Source organism: Takifugu rubripes, chromosome 19 (assembly GCF_901000725.2).
Source record: "Takifugu rubripes chromosome 19, fTakRub1.2, whole genome shotgun sequence".
NCBI classification, from domain to species: domain Eukaryota; kingdom Metazoa; phylum Chordata; class Actinopteri; order Tetraodontiformes; family Tetraodontidae; genus Takifugu; species Takifugu rubripes.
The window spans coordinates 17,091,160-17,110,319 of NC_042303.1; the positions used below are offsets into that span (position 1 = coordinate 17,091,160).

The 19,160-nt window shown below is 41.8% G+C and overlaps 4 protein-coding genes across 5 annotated transcripts; 3 read left to right on the top strand and 1 right to left on the bottom strand.

Moving 5' to 3' along the window:
• Positions 1-767: 767 nt before the first annotated feature.
• On the top strand, positions 768-3,951 carry ift52 (intraflagellar transport 52 homolog (Chlamydomonas)). Its single transcript, XM_003973726.3, has 14 exons — positions 768-1,027; positions 1,170-1,295; positions 1,424-1,511; positions 1,658-1,787; positions 1,865-1,940; positions 2,237-2,305; positions 2,397-2,523; positions 2,614-2,697; positions 2,792-2,860; positions 2,938-3,095; positions 3,162-3,249; positions 3,362-3,470; positions 3,537-3,682; positions 3,751-3,951. The coding sequence occupies exons 2-14, from the start codon at positions 1,177-1,179 to the stop codon at positions 3,814-3,816; spliced, it is 1,329 nt and encodes a 442-aa protein (XP_003973775.1). The 5' UTR covers positions 768-1,027; positions 1,170-1,176; the 3' UTR covers positions 3,817-3,951.
• Positions 3,952-5,277: 1,326 nt separating this feature from the next.
• On the top strand, positions 5,278-10,113 carry mybl2b (v-myb avian myeloblastosis viral oncogene homolog-like 2b). The gene is made up of 15 exons (XM_003973685.3): positions 5,278-5,562; positions 5,933-6,029; positions 6,108-6,179; positions 6,279-6,371; positions 6,557-6,777; positions 6,868-7,000; positions 7,072-7,131; positions 7,222-7,437; positions 7,545-7,829; positions 7,903-8,045; positions 8,155-8,254; positions 8,343-8,453; positions 8,601-8,705; positions 8,781-8,912; positions 9,037-10,113. The coding sequence occupies exons 1-15, from the start codon at positions 5,543-5,545 to the stop codon at positions 9,163-9,165; spliced, it is 1,917 nt and encodes a 638-aa protein (XP_003973734.2). The 5' UTR covers positions 5,278-5,542; the 3' UTR covers positions 9,166-10,113.
• Positions 10,114-10,235: 122 nt separating this feature from the next.
• Positions 10,236-16,853, top strand: rpn2 (ribophorin II). 2 transcript variants are annotated; one of them, XM_029826116.1, is made up of 18 exons: positions 10,236-10,356; positions 10,632-10,819; positions 10,952-11,047; positions 11,226-11,401; positions 11,489-11,564; positions 11,666-11,800; positions 11,895-12,071; positions 12,165-12,283; positions 12,860-12,965; positions 13,060-13,151; positions 13,237-13,351; positions 13,498-13,692; positions 13,768-13,854; positions 13,967-14,062; positions 14,455-14,530; positions 15,196-15,325; positions 15,796-15,891; positions 16,229-16,853. In XM_029826116.1, the coding sequence occupies exons 1-17, from the start codon at positions 10,344-10,346 to the stop codon at positions 15,845-15,847; spliced, it is 1,929 nt and encodes a 642-aa protein (XP_029681976.1). In that variant the 5' UTR covers positions 10,236-10,343; the 3' UTR covers positions 15,848-15,891; positions 16,229-16,853. The 2 variants fall into 2 exon arrangements, with proteins under 2 accessions (XP_029681976.1, XP_003973735.2); XM_003973686.3 differs by lacking the exon at positions 15,796-15,891.
• Positions 16,539-18,969, bottom strand: ghrh (growth hormone releasing hormone). Its single transcript, XM_029826118.1, has 6 exons — positions 18,791-18,969; positions 18,480-18,589; positions 17,711-17,800; positions 17,453-17,557; positions 17,248-17,364; positions 16,539-17,162 (listed from the first exon to the last, which is right to left on the bottom strand). The coding sequence occupies exons 1-6, from the start codon at positions 18,848-18,850 to the stop codon at positions 17,159-17,161; spliced, it is 486 nt and encodes a 161-aa protein (XP_029681978.1). The 5' UTR covers positions 18,851-18,969; the 3' UTR covers positions 16,539-17,158.
• Positions 18,970-19,160: the final 191 nt, after the last annotated feature.

A 19,160-nucleotide genomic window follows, 5' to 3' on the forward strand; every position in this document is an offset into this window, starting at 1 on the left:
ATCTCACTAAAAGCTACAAGTGGCAGCACTGTCCTGCAACAGTTGCTGAATGTTCTGAGGAAGTGTCTAATGATCATTTATCAGACTAAAGCATCGAGGCATGGGTGATTGGTGGTGACAGAGGGAGATGGTGACCTATATGCGTCATCAAGCGCAGGTCATGATAATAAATCGAATGTCTAAATGTTCTAGGTTTTATACATTTTTTTTAAAAAAGTGAAGGCGAGTTTTAAAACTGTCTTATAAATCAATACTCAACTTATTATTATGTAGTACGTATAAGCCAGGGAAAGGTGAAAGGTTGGTTTTGGTATATTGTTGCTGCAAAAAATTACTTTAATAATTGATTATAGCAATGATGTGACTGACATCTTCTGGACAAAGAGAGAACTACAACACCGGTACCTATAAGCAAAAAGACCTCTTATAAAAATTTCGTTGTGACCAATCATTTTATCTCCAAACATACATTCAGAAATATGGATCACAAATTAATCACAGATTAATCACGGATTAACTGCATATGTGGACAGAAATTACAGAAATCCTCAAACGCTGCAGCGTTGCACACTTCCGCTTCCATTCGTTCCGTTTATTGGTTCCGGGAGAATGAAATGTAAAATTAACAATGATAAAACGATTACATTGATATTAACATGTATATGCATATATTACTTAAGAGTGTGTTTGACTCTTGTTTTATTAGGCCCACCACAAATTATTACGTAGATAGTTTGCGTTAGTTTGGTTGTTATGTGATTAGCGCCCTTGGATACCACTTCCTACCCACAATGCATCACTGCTGACTTGGCTGTGTTATTCGAGTAAACATGAGCTAATGTAGTGAAAGGTTTGCCAGGATAATTTTTCTGGTTTTATTGGTTCTTGGCGTAAAATGTTGGAATTGGGGAGTATTGTCAGTGCCCTTCGGGTACGAGCATAATGTAGCGTGACCTGTTTGTCGATGTTTGTGGCTTTAGACTATTACTAAATTGATACAATTTTCCAAAATTCTACATTTTACAAGGTAATTCCTACAAATGTGTATGCAAGTTATGTTTAGACTTGTAGTTTTCTATCAATGTGGTGTTAAAACAACTCTTTCGTCACGAATTTACAACCTTGGGCACGAATTCTAACGAGTTAATGAGTATCATCATTTTTACCAGGGAAACGATGGAAAAAGATCAGTGCAGTTTAGCTGTCTTCAATGCCTCGAAAAGAGAGTTATTTACTACCAACAGTGGCTACAAATCCATGCAAAAAAGACTAAGAGCACAATGGAAAATCCAAAGGTAAATGTTTCTGCAGAGAGTATTACCTGTCGTTGCTTTGGGCGGTTCTGTAGATTCTGATGATTCTGATGATTCTGATGTGACATTTAGAAACCCTTTAGTCTCAAATTAAATGCCATGTTGTCCAGCTTAAAGGATGAACTGTCGCCGGAGAAGCTGAAAGGAGTCAAGTTGTGGATAACTGTTGGACCAAGGGAGAAGTTCACAGCATCAGAGGTATTGGGAATAAAAAGGTTTTATTCACTTTTGTCAAACTGTGCGATTTTTAAGAAAATAAATGAAATACTGAATACTTGGCTCCAGTTCCATTCCCTGGTTTTTCACGCACACTTCACTGTGTCTGTACCACTCCTTTCTTTTAGCTGGAGATGCTTAAAGACTACATGGATGGCGGAGGAAATGTGATGGTTTTGCTTGGTGAGGGAGGAGAAACAAAATATGAGACCAACATCAACTTTCTCCTAGAGGAATTTGGAATAATGGTTAACAATGGTATGTACTTTGTTTCCTGATACATGATGTCTGCCCTTGTTACAGTTTAATTTATGTCTCCGTTTCTGTCATTGCAGATGTTGTTGTGAGGAATGTGTATTACAAATACTTACATCCTAAAGAGGCGCTCGTGTCTGATGGTGTATTGAACAGGTTTGTCACAAGATGCTTGTTTTGGTTTGTTTTTTTGTACATGTGTTTATTGGGGATTTTCCTCACTGAGGTCCTAGAATTTTGAAATTACATGTTAGGGTCCTGCGTTAAGTTTTTATGGTTTAAATTTGGATTTGTGTTAGGATTACATGGCATACAAAAGTGGAAGCTTAATATAATGTCAATATAAAGGTCCAAAAATGATGACTGTACAAAGATGTGTTTGAATATAAGTGAGTAAGTCAGCTTCTTGCTCATAAATTAGTAATCCACATCGCTTTCATGCTTTTGTCTAGAGAAATTAGCCGTGCTGCTGGTAAAATGGCCACAGGAACCTATGATGAAACTCTTGAAAATGATGCCAAGTAAGTGGTTTATTTCCCCTTCTGTAGTAAGTACCATTTGGGGTCCTTAAATTGGATTTCAGATCTGTGTTTACATGGTGCTTTTGTCTAGGGCCCTTACCTTTCTATATCCATATGGGGCCACGTTGAATGTGATGAAACCTGCTGTGGCAGTCCTTTCAACTGGTTCAGAGTGCTTCCCCTTCAACAGGCCTATTTTGGCCTTCCATCAAGGAAAGGTCAGGTGGATTGATTTTCATACTCAGTCCCAAGTCATACCAAACTTGTAAAATCGGCATGTTAAAAGTAAGATGTGTTATATCTTGTAGGAAACTGGCAAACTGGCTGTGCTGGGTTCCTGCCACATCTTCAGTGATCAATACATAGACAAAGAGGAAAACAGTAAACTCATGGTGAGCTAAAAAATGAACACATCACAACCAGGGAAGAGTACTGCACATTATTGTACAAGTCTTGAATGATAACCATCCTCTCATATCTCAACAGGACGTTGTCCTGCAGTGGCTCACGACTGACAGCATTGAAATGAATCAGATCGATGCTGAAGAACCAGAGGTGAGGAGGAAGACCTGAAAAGATCTTTGTTTTCTTTAAAATTCTCAGATTTCAAGAATGTTAATTTTTTTTGACAGATCACAGAATACACCATTATACCCGACAGTAAAGGTCTGTCAGAAAAGCTCCACGTATGTTTACAAGATGGAGAAGAAAATCCCAGGGACTTTACATCTCTGTTTAATACATCACTGTTCAACTTGTCATCATCTTTGTCCTTACCCGACATCATCAGGTGAGAATTTAGAATATAGTAATGTCACTGATGTGTGTTGCTTTGTTAAATAAACACTTTCTTTAGTGCTTACAAGGAGCTTAATGTCAAATATGAGCCACTTCAGCTGATTACGCCACAGTTCGAGACTCCTCTGCCTCCACTCCAGCCTGCTGTGAGTTTCAGCCCTGCGTTATCCCTGAAATGTTTTCCATTCGAATGGGATTTTCCCTACACAAACACCCGGCTCTAAACCTAATGTTTGAATTTGTGCCTGTTGAAATCAGGTCTTCCCACCTGCAGTCAGAGATTTACCTCCACCCATGTTGGATTTGTTTGATCTTGATGAAGCGTTTTCTTCTGAGAAAGTACGCTTGGCGCAGCTCACCAATAAATGTAAGTTCGGCACGTTATGAAAGAAATCGCTTTTTGGAATTTAATAGAGCCGCTCACTGTTTGCAGGCACTGATGACGACCTTGAATTTTATGTACGGAAATGTGGAGAGATTATGGGAGTGACAGCGAAGTTGGATAAAGATCAGAGGGATGCAAAAAGCATCCTGGAGCACATTTTCTTTCATCTTGTGGAGTTCAAGAAGCTCAATCAGGTAAGAATTTTGCCAGTGCTACATATGAGCGAGCATTGAAAGGCCTCAAATGATTTTTCTTTTTGCAGGAACATGAACTTGACACTGAACCACCCTTCATGACACCAGACATGAAGCATGGTCAGGATTTTTAACTTCCTCTGACCAATCATGACAGAATTCAAGTGATCGCAAATGTTAAACAAAAAAAGCTTTCCTCTTTATAGCATTTGATACTTGTAGAATTATGTAGTCCATTTTTTATTAAAGCATCCAATAAATTAAAAAAACATGTAAATGACTTGCCAATTAATTTTTCACAACAATGGGTGAAAAGGAAAATGGTTACAGACAGCGGAATCAAGCAAACAAAAATAACCCCACAGTCCGTTGCATGTCCTTCAGAGTTGGAGGGATGTTGTCAAGGAGAAATCTCAGCTCGTTACTGTGGCACAGATTAGAGTTTAGGACTCCACAGTTGCTCGGGAGCAAAGGACTCCATGCTTGGTTTGGGGCTGTTGCTTTCTGGTTTTATCAGCGACACATCCCAGCACATCTGAGTGGCAGTGAGGTCACTGTACAGTTGGTCAAAACACGGAGTCTCTTTCTGCTTTTGAAGGAGAACTTGTGGCGTGGAAAACTTTCCCTGCGAAGGCACGGAGAGGCAAGACGTATCAGTATCCTGAGGATTCAGGCCACTTGTGGAAAAGGCCTGAGAGGGAGAAAATGGGTCCAAAGAAAGGCAGAAGGAGTTCCGAATGGACAGCTTGGCATCAGATCCATCAGCCTCTGTATCATTTGAAATTATTGATGTCGATATCTGATCCAGCGACAAAGCAGACAGCAAACTTTGCTCCTCATAAAACCTCTTGTCAAGCTCTGATGGAGATGAATACTCAAAGCTTTTCATATCTATGGGGGGCAAAATTAAAAATGTAACTTAGTCACTTTTTTTTTTTAAAGCCAAAAAGCATAACAACTATTTTCTTACCTTTACTGTTAAAAGCAGTCTCCATTATTTCCTTGAGTCTATGAGCATCAGTTGAGCCTCAGGGGATTTTAAACTGCAGCTGGTTAATTGAACCAGCTGGGGGACCAGAAGGGCATCAAGAGTGTTGGAGAGCAAACAATCAGGTGCAAAGTTTAAAAACCTGGTGCAAGTCACAGGGTGTCTGTTTTTTTTTTTGCTTTGAAAGAAATTGGTGTTAAATGATTCTATGCATTTGTTATATTTCTACTCAGATATTTCTAAATCTAAAATATGTATTGAATAAAGTTAACAGATTCCACCAGCAAGTAGTTCTCATAGTTTTTGAAAAATGTCAGAGGTAGAAATTAAAGTAAAATTTAAAATTAGTATTGTGCTTGATATGAAAATATAACAAAGAGGGGGAAATAAAGGTGTGCGTTGACTGTATTATTGACGTCACACTTGCGTCCTGCGTATCAAATAGTTCCGTCACGATATTGTGCACATATAATAAAGACGACTATAAATTCCCAGCTCATGTGGCGAAAAACAAACAACCCCCACTTTTGTACGGAACCGCAATAAAGTTTCAAGCACGCATTTCCGGTATGTCGCCCCGAACCTGCGCGCACGTCTAACGCGCATCTACGTCACTTATCGGTTCGTAAGATGGAGAAGGGCGCGAGATAGAAACCCAGGAGCGCGGAGAAATCGGGCGCTCCAGCTGACTGCGAGCTCCGACCTTAACACTCAGAGCAGAAGAACGGGGCACCGTCATCGCCGCATCCTCCCGCCGAACAGGCACAACACACCCGAGACTTACACCGACTTTCCAGCATATTCATGTATATGACGTGAGACGATTCCAGGGGATAATATCGTGCGAGCGGAGCCAAGAGAAACCGAGGGAAATGTCCTGGTGGGTGCGCGGGTAAGACCTTTGCCTTATTTAGCTCAATTATTAGCCCTATTTGGCGCTCTTATTCCAGTACATGGGAGTATCGTGGCAATCTTTAAAATCACGTCTATAGAGTTGTTGCTTAGACGAAGTTTTTTTGGCCTAACCGTGTGACTTCTGCATGCCTGGCCTTTTCCGGGATTTCCCGACACATGGGATTCGCTGTTTATTCCTGCAGCTGTGCATCTACCAACTCAACGGTTAAATAATCTTCTATAACATAGTACTGGCTTAATGGCATTCGCAATCAATAGTTAACGCCGAGTGATTTGACTAAAATTAAGAGGTTAATGCCTGCTCTCAGTAGCATGGTCAAACATCAGGCAGCTGCTTGTGTTTCCAGTGACGATGAGGAGGAGATGATCTCTCAAGACAACGATTCTGATGTGGCAGAGCAGAGAGATGGTGGCAAAGTGAAGGTGAAATGGACCCAAGAGGAGGTGACTGCCAAAACCTTAATTGCATGATTGTTTTATGGTCTTTGACTTCATCAGATCTGGTTCTTGCCTTGTTTGCAGGATGATAAACTCAAGGCACTGGTTCAAAAACTGGGGACGAGTGATTGGAAATCCATTGCTAGCTTTATACCTGTAAGTGACAAATGCCTTGGCTTTTTTAAAAATGATTTAGCTACAGAGCAGTCCATGTTACCATATTGAGGCGTCTTGTGTGGGTTTTGTTTTGCTTAGAATCGCACTGAGCTTCAGTGTCAACACCGTTGGTGTAAGGTCTTGGATCCAGAATTGATAAAAGGCCCTTGGACAAAGGAGGAAGATGAAAAGGTAGGTGGCCAATGTTGGCAAGTCATTGTGGACAAAATAATTGCAAACATTTCCTAATTACTTGAATACCTTATAAACTTATATCCTGCACATATGTGCAGAATTAAAAAAAGGGTCATTCTTACTTAATAGGAGTTTAAAATGTGAGTCTCATTTATGGTGTAATGCATATTAACAATCCACAGGTGATAGAGCTTGTGAATCTCTATGGCAACAAGCAGTGGGCAATGGTAGCCAAGCACCTGAAGGGCAGGTTGGGGAAACAATGCAGAGAGCGCTGGCACAACCACCTTAATCCCAATGTGAAGAAATGTTCATGGACTGCTGAGGAAGACCTCATCATCTACAAGGCTCACTGCCTTCTTGGAAACCGCTGGGTGGAGATAGCAAAACTGCTCCCTGGAAGGTAAGTATTCCTCATCACTGAGTTCAGTTTATTGATGTGCATGTGGGGGAGAAAAATCCTTCATTAAAAGGGCTCATTTTGTAATTACAGGACAGATAACGCAGTGAAGAATCATTGGAATTCGACCATCAAGCGCAAGTTGGAAATGGGCTTTTATACCGGGGAAGTTGTCTTGCCAAACGACGCTGAAGAGCTGTTAGCTCGTGTTAGTAAAGATGCGCAGGTGGGCCCTCTTTCCATACTGCGCGTCTAAAATGTTGAACTGTACTCAGCTATGTTTTTTTTTGATGACAGATGCCCAGCTGCTCCCCAGGCGGTGCAGAAAAAGACACAGAGCAGAAATCGTATTCTTTGGTAAGCAACCAAATGCACCGATTTGATGTTGAATCAGAACGTTACGTCTTTTATACTACCAGTATAGACATACGTCAACTTTTCCTCCAGCACCCGGAAACAATAGTTGTGGTCCCTATGAAGGACCGCCACAGTGATGCAGGGCCGTCAACAACTACGACCTATCAAAAGGAAAGTCTAAGCCCCAGGACTGACACAGACCCAACCACAGGAGAACTAAGCTCATCCAACTGGGTAGTGGACGGCTCGGGCTTTCTCTCTCCTGCTGGCCCTGTACTGAAAGAAGTGCTTGACCTCGTGGACGGTGTATGTATCTGCAACAACTGACAGTTACAATGTGAAGCAGACATAGTTCCAATGGAATGGAATGGAACCAACCTTGTCTGAGGCAAAAATATCTTTTCTGATACCAGGACATTGAAGGTTGGTGCAATCTAGCAGCGTTTGACCTGCCTGAGGACAGCCAAAGCCCGGAGCGCCACCAGTTCCGCCTCGAAGGCAGCGCATTGCAGGAGCTGAGCAGAGGCAGCAAAGGAGAGCTGATCCCTATCTCACCTGGAGGGGTCACATCACCTTCTATTCTTCACCACCGAAGTCGACGACGCATCACCTTGTCTCCAGATGCTGATGCCGTCACCTTGAACTCCATGACTCCGAAGAGCACCCCTGTCAAAATTTTACCATTCTCTCCATCTCAGGTTCATAATTGATTTGTTTGGCTTTGTCGGCCTCTTGCTCTCGATCTGACTAACTTGACACTTGTTCTTTCAGTTCCTCAACATGTGGACAAAGCAGGACAGCCATGACTTGGAGAATCCATCTCTCACATCAACTCCAGTGTGCAGTCAGAAGGCCATTGTTACGACGCCGCTGCAGCGGGACAAGACCCCTCTCACTCAGAAGGAAAACTCAGCGTAAGGAATTGTGATTTTATTACATACGTCTTCTCAAATCCTATTTAGTCTGTAAGTGAGAACACAAGATGTGTTATGATTGAGTTTGAGGTTCACATTTTATGGGCAGGTTCGTTACACCCAACCACAAGTCTGAGCTCTGCTCAACTCCACGCACTCCGACCCCATTCAAAAGTGCCATGGAGAAGTATGGCCCGCTGCATCCTCTGGTAAGCATCCTAACCTGGGCAGCAGTGAGACCAGAGTGTGGCTGCATCCCTTTAACACTGGTGCTTCAATTTTACTGTGTCGTTCAAGCCTCAGACTCCAAATCTGGAGGAGGATATTAATGAAGTTATCCTGAGAGATACCGGGGTCGACTTGGTTCTGGTCTGTTCAACTCCACCAGAGCAAAGACGCAAAACAATGGTAACAGTTTTAAATGGGATATTTATGTCATTGTAGTCCGTTTGTACTTTGTACCATAAAGGAAAAGTGTGTTGACATATGAATGTAGCTTTCTGCACCAGGCTTTGTAAACATGATTACCATAGATCTATTTTTACTTCATTTCAGCATCGACCGCCTATGAAAAAAGTGAGGAAGTCCTTGGCTCTAGATGTGATGGATGGCAGCATCATGCCAAAGTCCAAACGCAAATCAATTAAACACAACATCAAGGTAAAAATAATGATAGACCTGCTCCTAAGTCATCCTCTGGAGTTCATCTAATGTCCTTTGTCATCTTTCCTCCAGGAAGAACCTGTTATAGCCCCTCTCAGCACCTCATCATTTTGCAGTAAGCAGTCAGACAATATACTTGATCAAGGCTTCCTTCTGGGGCCTAGTGACAGTACCATTATTCCCAACCCGGTGGCTCCTATCCCTGTAAGTTTTAGCTCGTCTGTTAAGAAAAAAAAAAGTAAATAAACTGCTGTTTTTCTAAGAAAAATAAATATGTAATGGATGGTTGTAAATGTTTTTAATATGAATCTTTTGACTTTTGTTTCAGATGTCAAAAGAGTGGGAGACTGTCGTTTGCGGGCAGACGAAAGACCAGCTGATAATGACGGAGAAAGCAAGACGCTACCTTCGCTCGCTGAAGTCTCATCCTCCCAACCGGGCTTTAATTCTGTCCTGAAATGCCAACACGTCACAAAATCTTAAATTAATGACTCTTTCCTGTACCAATGAGTGTTATTTGTACTGAGTAGAAAGGAATAACTATTTGTAAGTGTAGTACAGCTTTGAAATATGTCATTAGTAATCAAGCCCCATCAATAATGGGAGACAGAAATGTCCTTTTAGAGTCAGCCTCATTCCAGTGGACTTGTGCTAGGCCTGGAAAAGGAGTCAATCACGTTTCATTAGGTTGTTACTAAAACATAATTGAATGTAAAATTGGAAAAATCCTTCCTACTTACATTTGCTGCCCTCTAAAAGACAAGGTTTTCCAGTGCATACTGTGTCTACTGACTTTTAAAGGAAATCTGGAGACCCTGCAGTTGAGTTGTACTTGCAAAAGTGGATTCCTGTTGAGCTTGAATGTAGCCACTGAACAAAGTTCTGCATTTTGAGGTGACCTTTTCATCTTGCAGATGTCAAATGAATATTTTGGCCTTATGAACCCTCTTTACATTGTTACACAATACATCCCTATTTACATTAATACTGGGAGCTGGAGTTGGGTGGAACTGGGCTGTCATTGTAAGACCTGTAGTTTATTGGAATCCATATTGTAATGTGTAATTTTCAAATATTCTAAATATAGTGCTTGGAAGTAGGTGTTATTTTCTGTTGTAAATAACTGCTTTTATATTTAATGAAATGTCAGATAATACTTTTTTACCCTTTAAAAATAGATTTAAAAAAACAACGTACACCCTAAGCGCAACTTTAGGTTTGACTGCTTTTGTAATAGGCTCAATTTAAAAGAATTCCGGCCTTAGAGGTTGACATCAAGTGGTCGACATGATTTACTTTTTTATGTGATTTACAATTTGAAATTCAAACTATAGAAAAAGTTGTATGTAGTTATGTTTCCTGTAAATCAGAATAAAATTGCATCATATGGATCGAAGTTTTAAATCGCCACCACTTGGGAGAATTCTCATTTATCTAACATAAGAAAACAATCAGAGCGTATTTAACATACAATAATCGCGGTAGGGTTCGAACCCTGAGCACAGCATGTTGCCTATAGTTTCTTGGAAAGACTCTTATTTTGATAAACTTTGTCCGGATGTGACGCTGCTGACGCCTCGCTCTTGAACACCGGAAGCAATTCTTGGTTTGGTGACGCTGCATTAGACAGAAGACATGGACCGGTCGTGTAAGTAGATTTCCACTTCAATTTTTTATTTAGTGACAGAAATGAGCATTTTGGACGACAAATATATGCATGTCGGGGATTTGCAGTGTTTGATTTATTTAAGGGAACACCACATTGTGTACTGAGGTGATTCCATCTGACGTTAGCTAGCGCGAGTTGGACGTTAGCTAATGAACGTCAAGCTCATTCATAATGGACACGGATGTCCCTTTATTGAGACGTTAATGCTTGGACACTGATATATTATACATGATTGTGACTGTTACTCTCCACAGGGCTGTTCGGCTTTCTCCTTGGTTTGGCTCTTGCAGGAGCGCAGGCGCTCACACCGGCGCATTATCTGTCCCTATCTGATGTTGGACGATTGCAGAATCTCCTGAGCCAAGAATTCACCGACCTGGAGGCTGCATATTACTCTGTCGTTGGCCTGACCAAGCTCGGCGCAACTGTTCCTGATCATAAAGTTAGAAAATTACTTTAAAAAAAAAAAATCAGTTTTCCATAGTAAAAGTGATAAGAGAAAAACATCTACTAGCCCCACCTTTTGTTAAGTTTTGCCTTTCTTGCGGTCATTTGATGCGTTTTTTGATTGTAGGGTGTGTGCCAGTTCCTAAAATCCCAGCTCGACCCAACAAGCGTTGACTCTCTCTTCTTTGCTGCTGAAACCAGTCAGGCCATTTCAGGATGCGAGGTATGGAAAGGTTCTCCTTTGTTTGTCATGCCATTCATGATTAACCTTACCTGGTGTAAAACTGAAAGCTGCTACCATTAATTTATTATTCAATGTATTCTTTCTGAACGTAAATAATCCACATAACTGCAGCATGGTCAGTATGCATAAGGCGTCTTTCCTGTTGATTGATCCATAGATCCCTGTGTCCAATGAAACCCGTGACATCCTCCTTGCAGCAGTGAGCGAAGACTCTACCATGAGCCAGATCCATCGGGCCGTGAGTGCTCTCAGCTCTCTCGGTTTACCAATGGCTTCCCAGGAGGTTATAGGTGCCCTATCAGGCCGTATCAACAAGGAAGATAATGTTATGGCGTAAGTATGAGTTGTCGGTGTGCTGTAGCTTTCAAATTTCTGTCCACGAGCAGTTGAATAAACTAAGTACTTGTTGGTATTTGGTAGCATTACTTTAGCTCTGCAAACTGCCGCCCGCCTCTCCCAGCACGCTGAACTTGGAGGAATACTTGAGGAAATAGAGGTAAGTATTTATATATCCACCAGAGGGCGCTATGTCCCAGGGCATAAAAATAACACACAATAGAAGAACTAATTAGTATACTATGTTGTGTATTTTCTAAGGACTTGACAGCCCGCTTGGATGATCTTGGAGGCCTGTACCTTCAGTTTGAAGAGGGACTTGAGGTCACTGCTCTTTTTGTGACCGCTGCCTATTCTCTCTCAGATCATGTGGACATGGAGCCCCCACTGAAAGAGGTATGATGTGGGTTTCTTGGTTACTTTTCCCCCCTGTTTCACTTGCGTCTGTGCATTTTTATTTTGTACTTATTCTGGGGTGTTTTATCCTTAGGATCAGGTCATCCAGCTGGTAAACTCAATTTTCAGCAAGAAATCATGGGACTCCCTCTCAGAAGCCTTCAGTGTTGCAAGCGCTGCTGCCACTCTCTCCAGCAACCGCTTCCACGTGCCCGTCATTGTCAGCGCTCAGGGCTCAGCCACTGTGTCTCACAGCCAGCCAACCCTTCAGGTACAGATTGCTGTTGATCCTCTTTTTGCTCCAGTAGTTTAAAAACTTTAAAGTCATTTTGCATTGACACTGTTTAATCTTTCTGTTTCACAGCTCCTTGTTACCGACGTCATGTCTCAGCCCCTGGCCTCGGCCAGCGTGGTGGTGGAATCAGCTAATGCCGTCTCCTCAAAGAGCGTCATTCTCAGCCAAACGCCTTTCACACTTGATGAGTATGTACAATAGCGATATTAAGCTACTTAGACATTGACAGGATTTTACTGTTTTCCTTCGATATTACTAAAATGCCTTCTTCCTTTTAATAATTCTTTACCACTAAAAGTAGTTCTTTGAAGTCTGAAAAGTACCGTCACATTACTTCAGTAGCATTTTCTGAACTTTATCTGGTTTTTCTATCAGCAGTCGCATAATGAGCATCCGCAGACCTGTACAACAGACCTAAAACTGCCTCCCTCTTTCTTCTCATAACGCTTCATTTAATATGCGCTAAGAAGTTGATTCTAGAGCTTTTTGCTGTTTTTCCAGTGGTCTCGTCTGACCTTCTCAAATGTCATCAGTGTTTTGCACCTTTTTGTAAATGCTCTTCCTTTATATTCTTTAAAAAAAAACACACAAAAGGTGACCAGATGCTGACATCTGAAAATTGAGATAAATGCCACATCTTTGTGAAACCTGTGTCATTAAACTCTCATGTTCTGTTTCTTTAAAGGTGCACTTGTGATTTATCGAAGGTAAACTTTTTATTCAGACCTATGCCTGCGTTTTAATCATCTTTTTCTGACTTTTAGTGGCGTATTTGCGTTGAATTTCATGGCCAGCCAGCCAGCCAGCGGCTATTACCACTTTACCATCGCAGTGACTGGCGATAGCCGCCTGGTTGCCAATCACGTTGAGGTGAGATGGTGTTTGGATTCTAAGTACGAGTTGTAAGTGATAGATTTTGCTTCCCTGATTCACTTGGCATAACGTTGTGTTCTCTCGCATGTAGCTGAAAGTGAAGGTGTCCACTGAGGTAGCTGTTACTAACATGGACCTGTCTGTGGTGGATAAGGACCAGAGCATCGGCACAAGGACAACAAGGTTGGATAAGTGAAGTCCAACTCTCCTTGAATATGACACCATTAACACTGAGTACAATAGACTGTTTGTCCTCCACATGATCCAGGGTGGACTATCCTTCCAAAGCCAAGCACTCATTAACTGCAGACAGCCACCAGAACTTTGCTATGGCTTTTCAGCTGGTTGATGTGAACACTGGTGTTGAACTTACCCCTCACCAGGTACAGTACACAATCAGGGTGGTGCACTGACAGAGATTATTACTGACTTCTGCTGGTTTTTGAATCATTCAAGGCTATAAACATTGTTGGATTTGATATCTAAAAACATTCTACAAACTCTAAAACATTTTTATTTGCCACAACAGACGTTTGTCCGGCTGCACAATCAGAAAACGGGCCAGGAGGTTGTGTTTGTGGCTGAGCCTGATAGCAAGAACCTGTACAAGTTTGAGCTGGACACCGCCGAGCGGAAATCAGAGTTTGATTCCATTTCAGGCACCTATTCCCTCTACCTGATTGTTGGGGATGCTACCCTGGAAAATCCTATTCTGTGGAATGTGGTATGTGTCTGTTCAACCTTTGTGATAAGAAAGACTTATATAGGTATCTAAAATTGTAATACTGTGTTTTTAAAGGCTGACGTTGTTCTGAAGTTTGTGGACGAGGAGGCTCCAGCTACTTTTCAGCCAAAGACGCTTTATATCCCCAAACCAGACATCCAGGTAATATTAAAGGACTAGATTTAAAGTAAAGTGTCTTGTGAACATTGGTGTTACAATACTTAGGTTTACACAGTCAAGAAGCCTCAACTTTGGAACGTCTTTTTGTCTCCAGCACTTGTTCAGGGAACCGGAGAAGAAGCCTCCGACGGTGGTCTCCAACACCTTCACGGCACTCGTCCTCTCTCCGTTCCTGCTTCTGCTCATCCTGGTAAAGTGAACTCTATTCTTGATTTTGCTGTTGTTTCTATTTAAAGGTGGAATAAATAAATAATCCTATTCTTAATTGAAAACCGCTTTCAGTCACTCACTCAGTTTGGTAATTGTTTGAATGTGCAGTGGTCCTCCTGAACAGCTCTTCACTCAGAAGCCTTTATGCCCAGAGAATGAGATCCCACATACTGCATAAATCTGATATTTGTCTTTAACTGGAACCACAAAGGCTCTGGCGTGTTGTTTGTCTGGCATTTACAGTGTTGTGTTGCTGTTGAAGTGGATGGCTGCATTGTGCGCTCTGCTGTAAACAATTTTTCAGCCCTTTTGTTTGCAGCTCTCGCGGCGATGAAGCTCACATTGTTGTTGTGTTTCCACTCTCCTCTCTAGTGGTTTAAGCTCGGTGCAAACATGTCCAGCTTCAGCTTCTCTCCCAGCACCATCTTGTTCCACGCCGGACACGCAGGTTAGTGATTTTATTGTTTTACTGCCTCCATATCCAGCGTTGCTCTACAAATGTGCTCATGACTAACAATACAAATACAGCAAGGCAGTAAGCATGAAATTCCACACAAAAATCTTTTATATGATGTTTAAATAAGCATTTCTACATGAGCTAACAACCAAAATCAGTTTTTACAACGTTGAAACAGATGCCATTTTACAATTGTAGTCACATGATGGCATTTTATCTGTAATAAAGTAAAACTGAAATTACAATGCTCATTCTAGAACAGTTGGTGTATTAAAGGAAGTTTTGCTTGTCGTGGTGGGTTTAATACCAGCACCACCATCTGTGCCGGGGAGGATAGTCCTGTTGGGATTCATCAGGACTTTGATTAAAAACTTTATGACATAAAAGTCTGTAATTTGGCTCATGTGAACCCTGATAACAGCAGTAGAGAGACTTAAGGTCTCCCATAAGCCGTAAACAGCGGTTAAAGTGATTAATTTATTCCACTCCACCTGTATCTGTCTCTCTTCTTTGATTCAGTTTCAAATCTGACAGATTTATTAATGTTATGAAAGCATCTGATGGGTGGGAAAACACTAAAGCAATGAGTTGTATACGTTTGGTTGAGGACTGTATTCAGGACAGTTGTAACAGTATTTCGTGCCATTTGATTGCAGCCATGTTGGGGCTGATGTACGTCTACTGGACCCACCTGAACATGTTTCAGACTCTGAAGTACCTGGCTATTATTGGTGGTGTAACTTTTCTTGCTGGAAACCGCATGCTGGCCCAGAAAGCTGTCAAGAGGTAAGTCCACTGATGTCACCTTCCGCAAATGGCTCCTCGAGAGTCCTCCTTCCCAGAGAGGTGTTGTGCCCTCCCCCTGACAAGAAGGAATCTGGGATTTCAACCTCTCGGTAGATCTTGCCCTTAAACCCAGAAAACATGTCTGTGAAGGCTCCTCAGGTGGTGGTTTCAACCCCCACAGGAGAGTTTTTGCATACTTGGACTGAGAGAAGTGAAGCAGTAAGATCTGCAGGAGTGATGATCTAATTGGGCACTTTACCTTCAACCATTTAAGAGCCCTCGGAGTGCTGGAGTGAGCACCGTGTCGCTGAATTTAGGACATCTGTTCACTCCCAGAAGCCCTTTGAACACAATGAATGTTGCAGTTGATGATTTGCCCCACCCCCCCTTCTTTCCTGCTCGTCTGTTTCCTCGCAGCTGGTCTCTGTAACCTCTCTACCCACACCCCGCTTTCTCTTACTCCTTTTCAGGATTGCTGCAGAGCAAAGTAGTAGGTTGGCAAAGTATAGGAGCCTACGATAAAGCCCCGGTTGTAGCAAACACGTGGGTGATGCTTCCAGGCTGAAGTAAGGGCATCCTCATGGACTGCACCGCTTGCATTTCCATAAAGGCTGACAGCATGCATGACGTGTGGTCTTCACTCATTCTCTCTAACAACCTGTTGATATATAGCTGCTGCCTCTCACTCATCCCAACACGGTCATTCCCTCCGTAAGCATACCAGCATTCTGACGCCCTCCATTGTGCTCTAACCGCCATAGTCCTGACTGTGACATCTTTGTGTTATGGTAGCACCATATGCCTGCCTTCAAGAGTTCAGACATTTGCCATGGAAGGTTAATTTATCATCCATCTGGTGTTTCCGCTGTAATCACTAATATTCCCTCTGTTTCTCCTTCACAGACTTGAGAACAAAACAAAGGCAGCGAATTAAAACCCCGACAAAGATTTTTTTTTTTTTTTAATATCCCAGGAGTCCCCCAACGATCAAATTGGACTTTCAACACGGCGTGGCAGTTGTGATTATCCAATAGCCAGTTTAAACATGCAGTTTTCCTATTGCCAAACACCTGAAGTCGATGTCCCGGCGTCTCCGAGGGCCGACGCCCGCTAACAGTTACTGTAAAACTACTGATCGTTGCACTTCATCCTCCTGTGAGATTGGCTTAACTTGTCCATGCCAGTGTTTCCTAACTGGGATTCTTATTTGTGATTTCAAGGTGGATTTTTCTTTCTTCATTTGTGGTTTTCTTTGTTTTAAGAACATTCCTCTGTGCTGTTGCTCAATGCTCAAAAGAGAAGATGTGTGTCATGTCTCAGCTGGTTAAAAAACCTCTGGCAGCAGCACTGATACACAATGCCAGTGGGTTTGACTGTTCGGTGCAGCACGTGCAGGAAAATCAGCGGTTCCCTTTTTTAATACGGAGGTTGCATCTCATTGGGAAATTGGTCACAAAGAAATGTGGGGAAATTTGAAGATCGAATGTGTTTTGTAATGAAGAGGAGGAAATAAAGACTCAGAGGTGAACGCACGTCTCGTTTTTCTTTCATAACATGCGTTAATCAAAATGATGTAGCCATCGGCGACGGGAGAATGACAAGACATCATGAGCCATTCGTTCACCTTATGGGAAAATAGACACTCGGCTCGCATTAAAGCTCTGATGGTTCTATTTCTGCTTTAAAAATACGGGCAAACCCTGTTTTGCTAATGGAACAATAGAGCATGTGAAGACACTTGAAGTCTTTATTTGTAGTTGTGCACATTTTTGATCCGCAGGAACAGGAAAGGTTGCAACAGCCATGAGGAGCTTCCCTCCGTCTTCACATATCTCAACTGAGCAGCCGGGAGGAAGGAAAGATTCCTGTTTAACGAAGATGATTTTCACTCTGCACCATTAGTGACATGGGGGCTTCTGCACCTGGGCCTCCCGTGCACGGCTCTATGCCGCCGGTTGCTCCGGATGGACGTCAGATCTCCTTTGTAGGTACCTTCAGAGATGTCTGACTGACGATTCATGTAGCTCACACCTTTTTCGCTGCATAAAAAGGAGTTTTAAAAAAAGAGATGATTGAGTTTCAGTGTTTTTCTTCACAGGAACAACGTGTAGCTGAGGTGTTACCCACCCAAGACGTTTACCCATAATGGTCTGTAGAATCTTCCTGGCTGAGATTTGACCCAGGACCTTTCTGTAGCTGTTTGTAAAGATGGCATCGGCGTGACGCTCTGAGCTAAAAATGAAATCAGAGATCTAAATCAAGAATTGGATCACTAATCACCATCTACTCACAATCCATCTTTTTGTTTTAAATTTTAACTCTGTTCACTTTTCTTGCAAATGAATAACTTATTATTTTTTGCTGAGTTCATGTGATTCGGCCGACCGGATCTCCGCTCTGGGGGCTCCATCCTGGTGATCTGCTGGATCTTCTATCAAAGACGTCAGCAGGAAAGCTGTGTCTCTCTGTCCAAACCTGAAAAACATCCCATCATCTCATCCTCCGTCACAGTATGATTCTTTTTCACAACTACTGAGCGACAAAATGAAACTCTTTGTTATTCTTCACCAAAAATCCTTGATGTTAACACTGCAACACTGACATTTTTATTTTCTTTAAAATAAGAAACATCGGAAATGCGATTATGACTCAAATGAAGGCAAATATTAAAGTAATCAAATTCTAAGAGATTCTGGAAATGACATTTCAGAGCAGACAACACTTGAAATATAACATCATTTTACAGTATTTTATGACAATGGCACAGAATATATGCATGCAAGCCTCCATCATGTAGCACTGGATAACAGGATTGAACTTCTGCTTTCATGTGATTTTAAAAAAGAGAAAAAAGTCAGCCACAACAAGGAAGTGTTGCAGTCCCCTAAGTCACGATAGTAATATTTTGAAACGCAGTAATCAATCACACATTTTTACCTTTGAGGTTATAACAACAGGGTCCTGTTATAAAGCATATAAATGATCAAGGGGCGACAGAAACATCACACATTACAGGCACAATTTAAATTAGTGTTTTATTTGCCAAATCTGTGCATTTTAAAAGAAAAGCTATTTGGAAGGGTGTTAGTGAAAGCTGCACTTAACAAATCAAATAAAAAAATAAAAAAATTGCGGTATGTGTGTCTGGACTTACCTTATGGAGGGGTAAAGAGGAGAGCCTGACAAAGACATGACCAGGCAGCAGAACAGCAGCAGGGCAGTTTTCTCCATCCTCACAGCAAGGACTGGATATGAATGGGAGAGCTACAACAAATGACAGGAGCAAAAACTATATTAGGAAAAAATGCTGAAACCACATTTCTTCTCAAGCCTCCTCATCGCAAAAGCACTGAAGTCACAGCAGGCAGCGATGAGAGATGGCTCCTGTCACCATAGACTGAGATGCTCAAGTTGAGAACAGGGCTGGAAAAATGTAATAAAACCGTGGTGGAAGAAAATCCTCACTCTTTTGTTGTTTCTGGGAGTCCCTTTAGTTGCTCTGACAGTCTCCGCTACAGTCTTCATCTCTGGAACTGGAACTCACTCAAACATGTTATCCTGCACACATTGTTAACGCTTACCTGTTGTTACGCTGATTCATAACTACCAATCCACTTCCAACTCACACAGGGGGTCCTCCTTCTCTCTCTCTCTCTCTCTCTCTCTCTCACACACACACACACACACACACACACACACACACACACTTTGGCATGACCAGAAAGAATTAATTTTAAAGAATATTATATAAATTATACTTAGGATTCTCGTTATTACATATAATACAAATTTTATATGAAACAATTAGGGGCCAATGATATTGATAATTAAATAA

Excerpts from the sequence above, each read along its gene's own strand:
- ift52 (XM_003973726.3), top strand. The coding sequence starts at position 1,177 with ATGGAAAAAGATCAGTGCAGTTTAGCTGTCTTCAATGCCTCGAAAAGA. Across the intron at positions 1,788-1,864 it reads TGGAATAATGGTTAACAATG|ATGTTGTTGTGAGGAATGTG; the intron begins GTATGTACTTTG and ends CTGTCATTGCAG. Across the intron at positions 2,306-2,396 it reads ACTCTTGAAAATGATGCCAA|GGCCCTTACCTTTCTATATC; the intron begins GTAAGTGGTTTA and ends GCTTTTGTCTAG.
- mybl2b (XM_003973685.3), top strand. The coding sequence starts at position 5,543 with ATGTCCTGGTGGGTGCGCGG. Across the intron at positions 7,001-7,071 it reads GTGTTAGTAAAGATGCGCAG|ATGCCCAGCTGCTCCCCAGG; the intron begins GTGGGCCCTCTT and ends TTTTGATGACAG. Across the intron at positions 7,438-7,544 it reads TGCTTGACCTCGTGGACGGT|GACATTGAAGGTTGGTGCAA; the intron begins GTATGTATCTGC and ends TTCTGATACCAG.
- rpn2 (XM_029826116.1), top strand. Across the intron at positions 11,565-11,665 it reads GAATACTTGAGGAAATAGAG|GACTTGACAGCCCGCTTGGA; the intron begins GTAAGTATTTAT and ends GTATTTTCTAAG. Across the intron at positions 15,326-15,795 it reads GCCCAGAAAGCTGTCAAGAG|GATTGCTGCAGAGCAAAGTA; the intron begins GTAAGTCCACTG and ends ACTCCTTTTCAG.
- ghrh (XM_029826118.1), bottom strand. The coding sequence starts at position 18,850 with ATGAAGACTGTAGCGGAGACTGTCAGAGCAACTAAAGGGACTCCCAGA. Across the intron at positions 18,590-18,790 it reads CTCCCAGAAACAACAAAAGA|CTCTCCCATTCATATCCAGT; the intron begins GTGAGGATTTTC and ends CATTTGTTGTAG. Across the intron at positions 17,558-17,710 it reads GCCCCCAGAGCGGAGATCCG|CTCAGAGCGTCACGCCGATG; the intron begins GTCGGCCGAATC and ends TTTCATTTTTAG.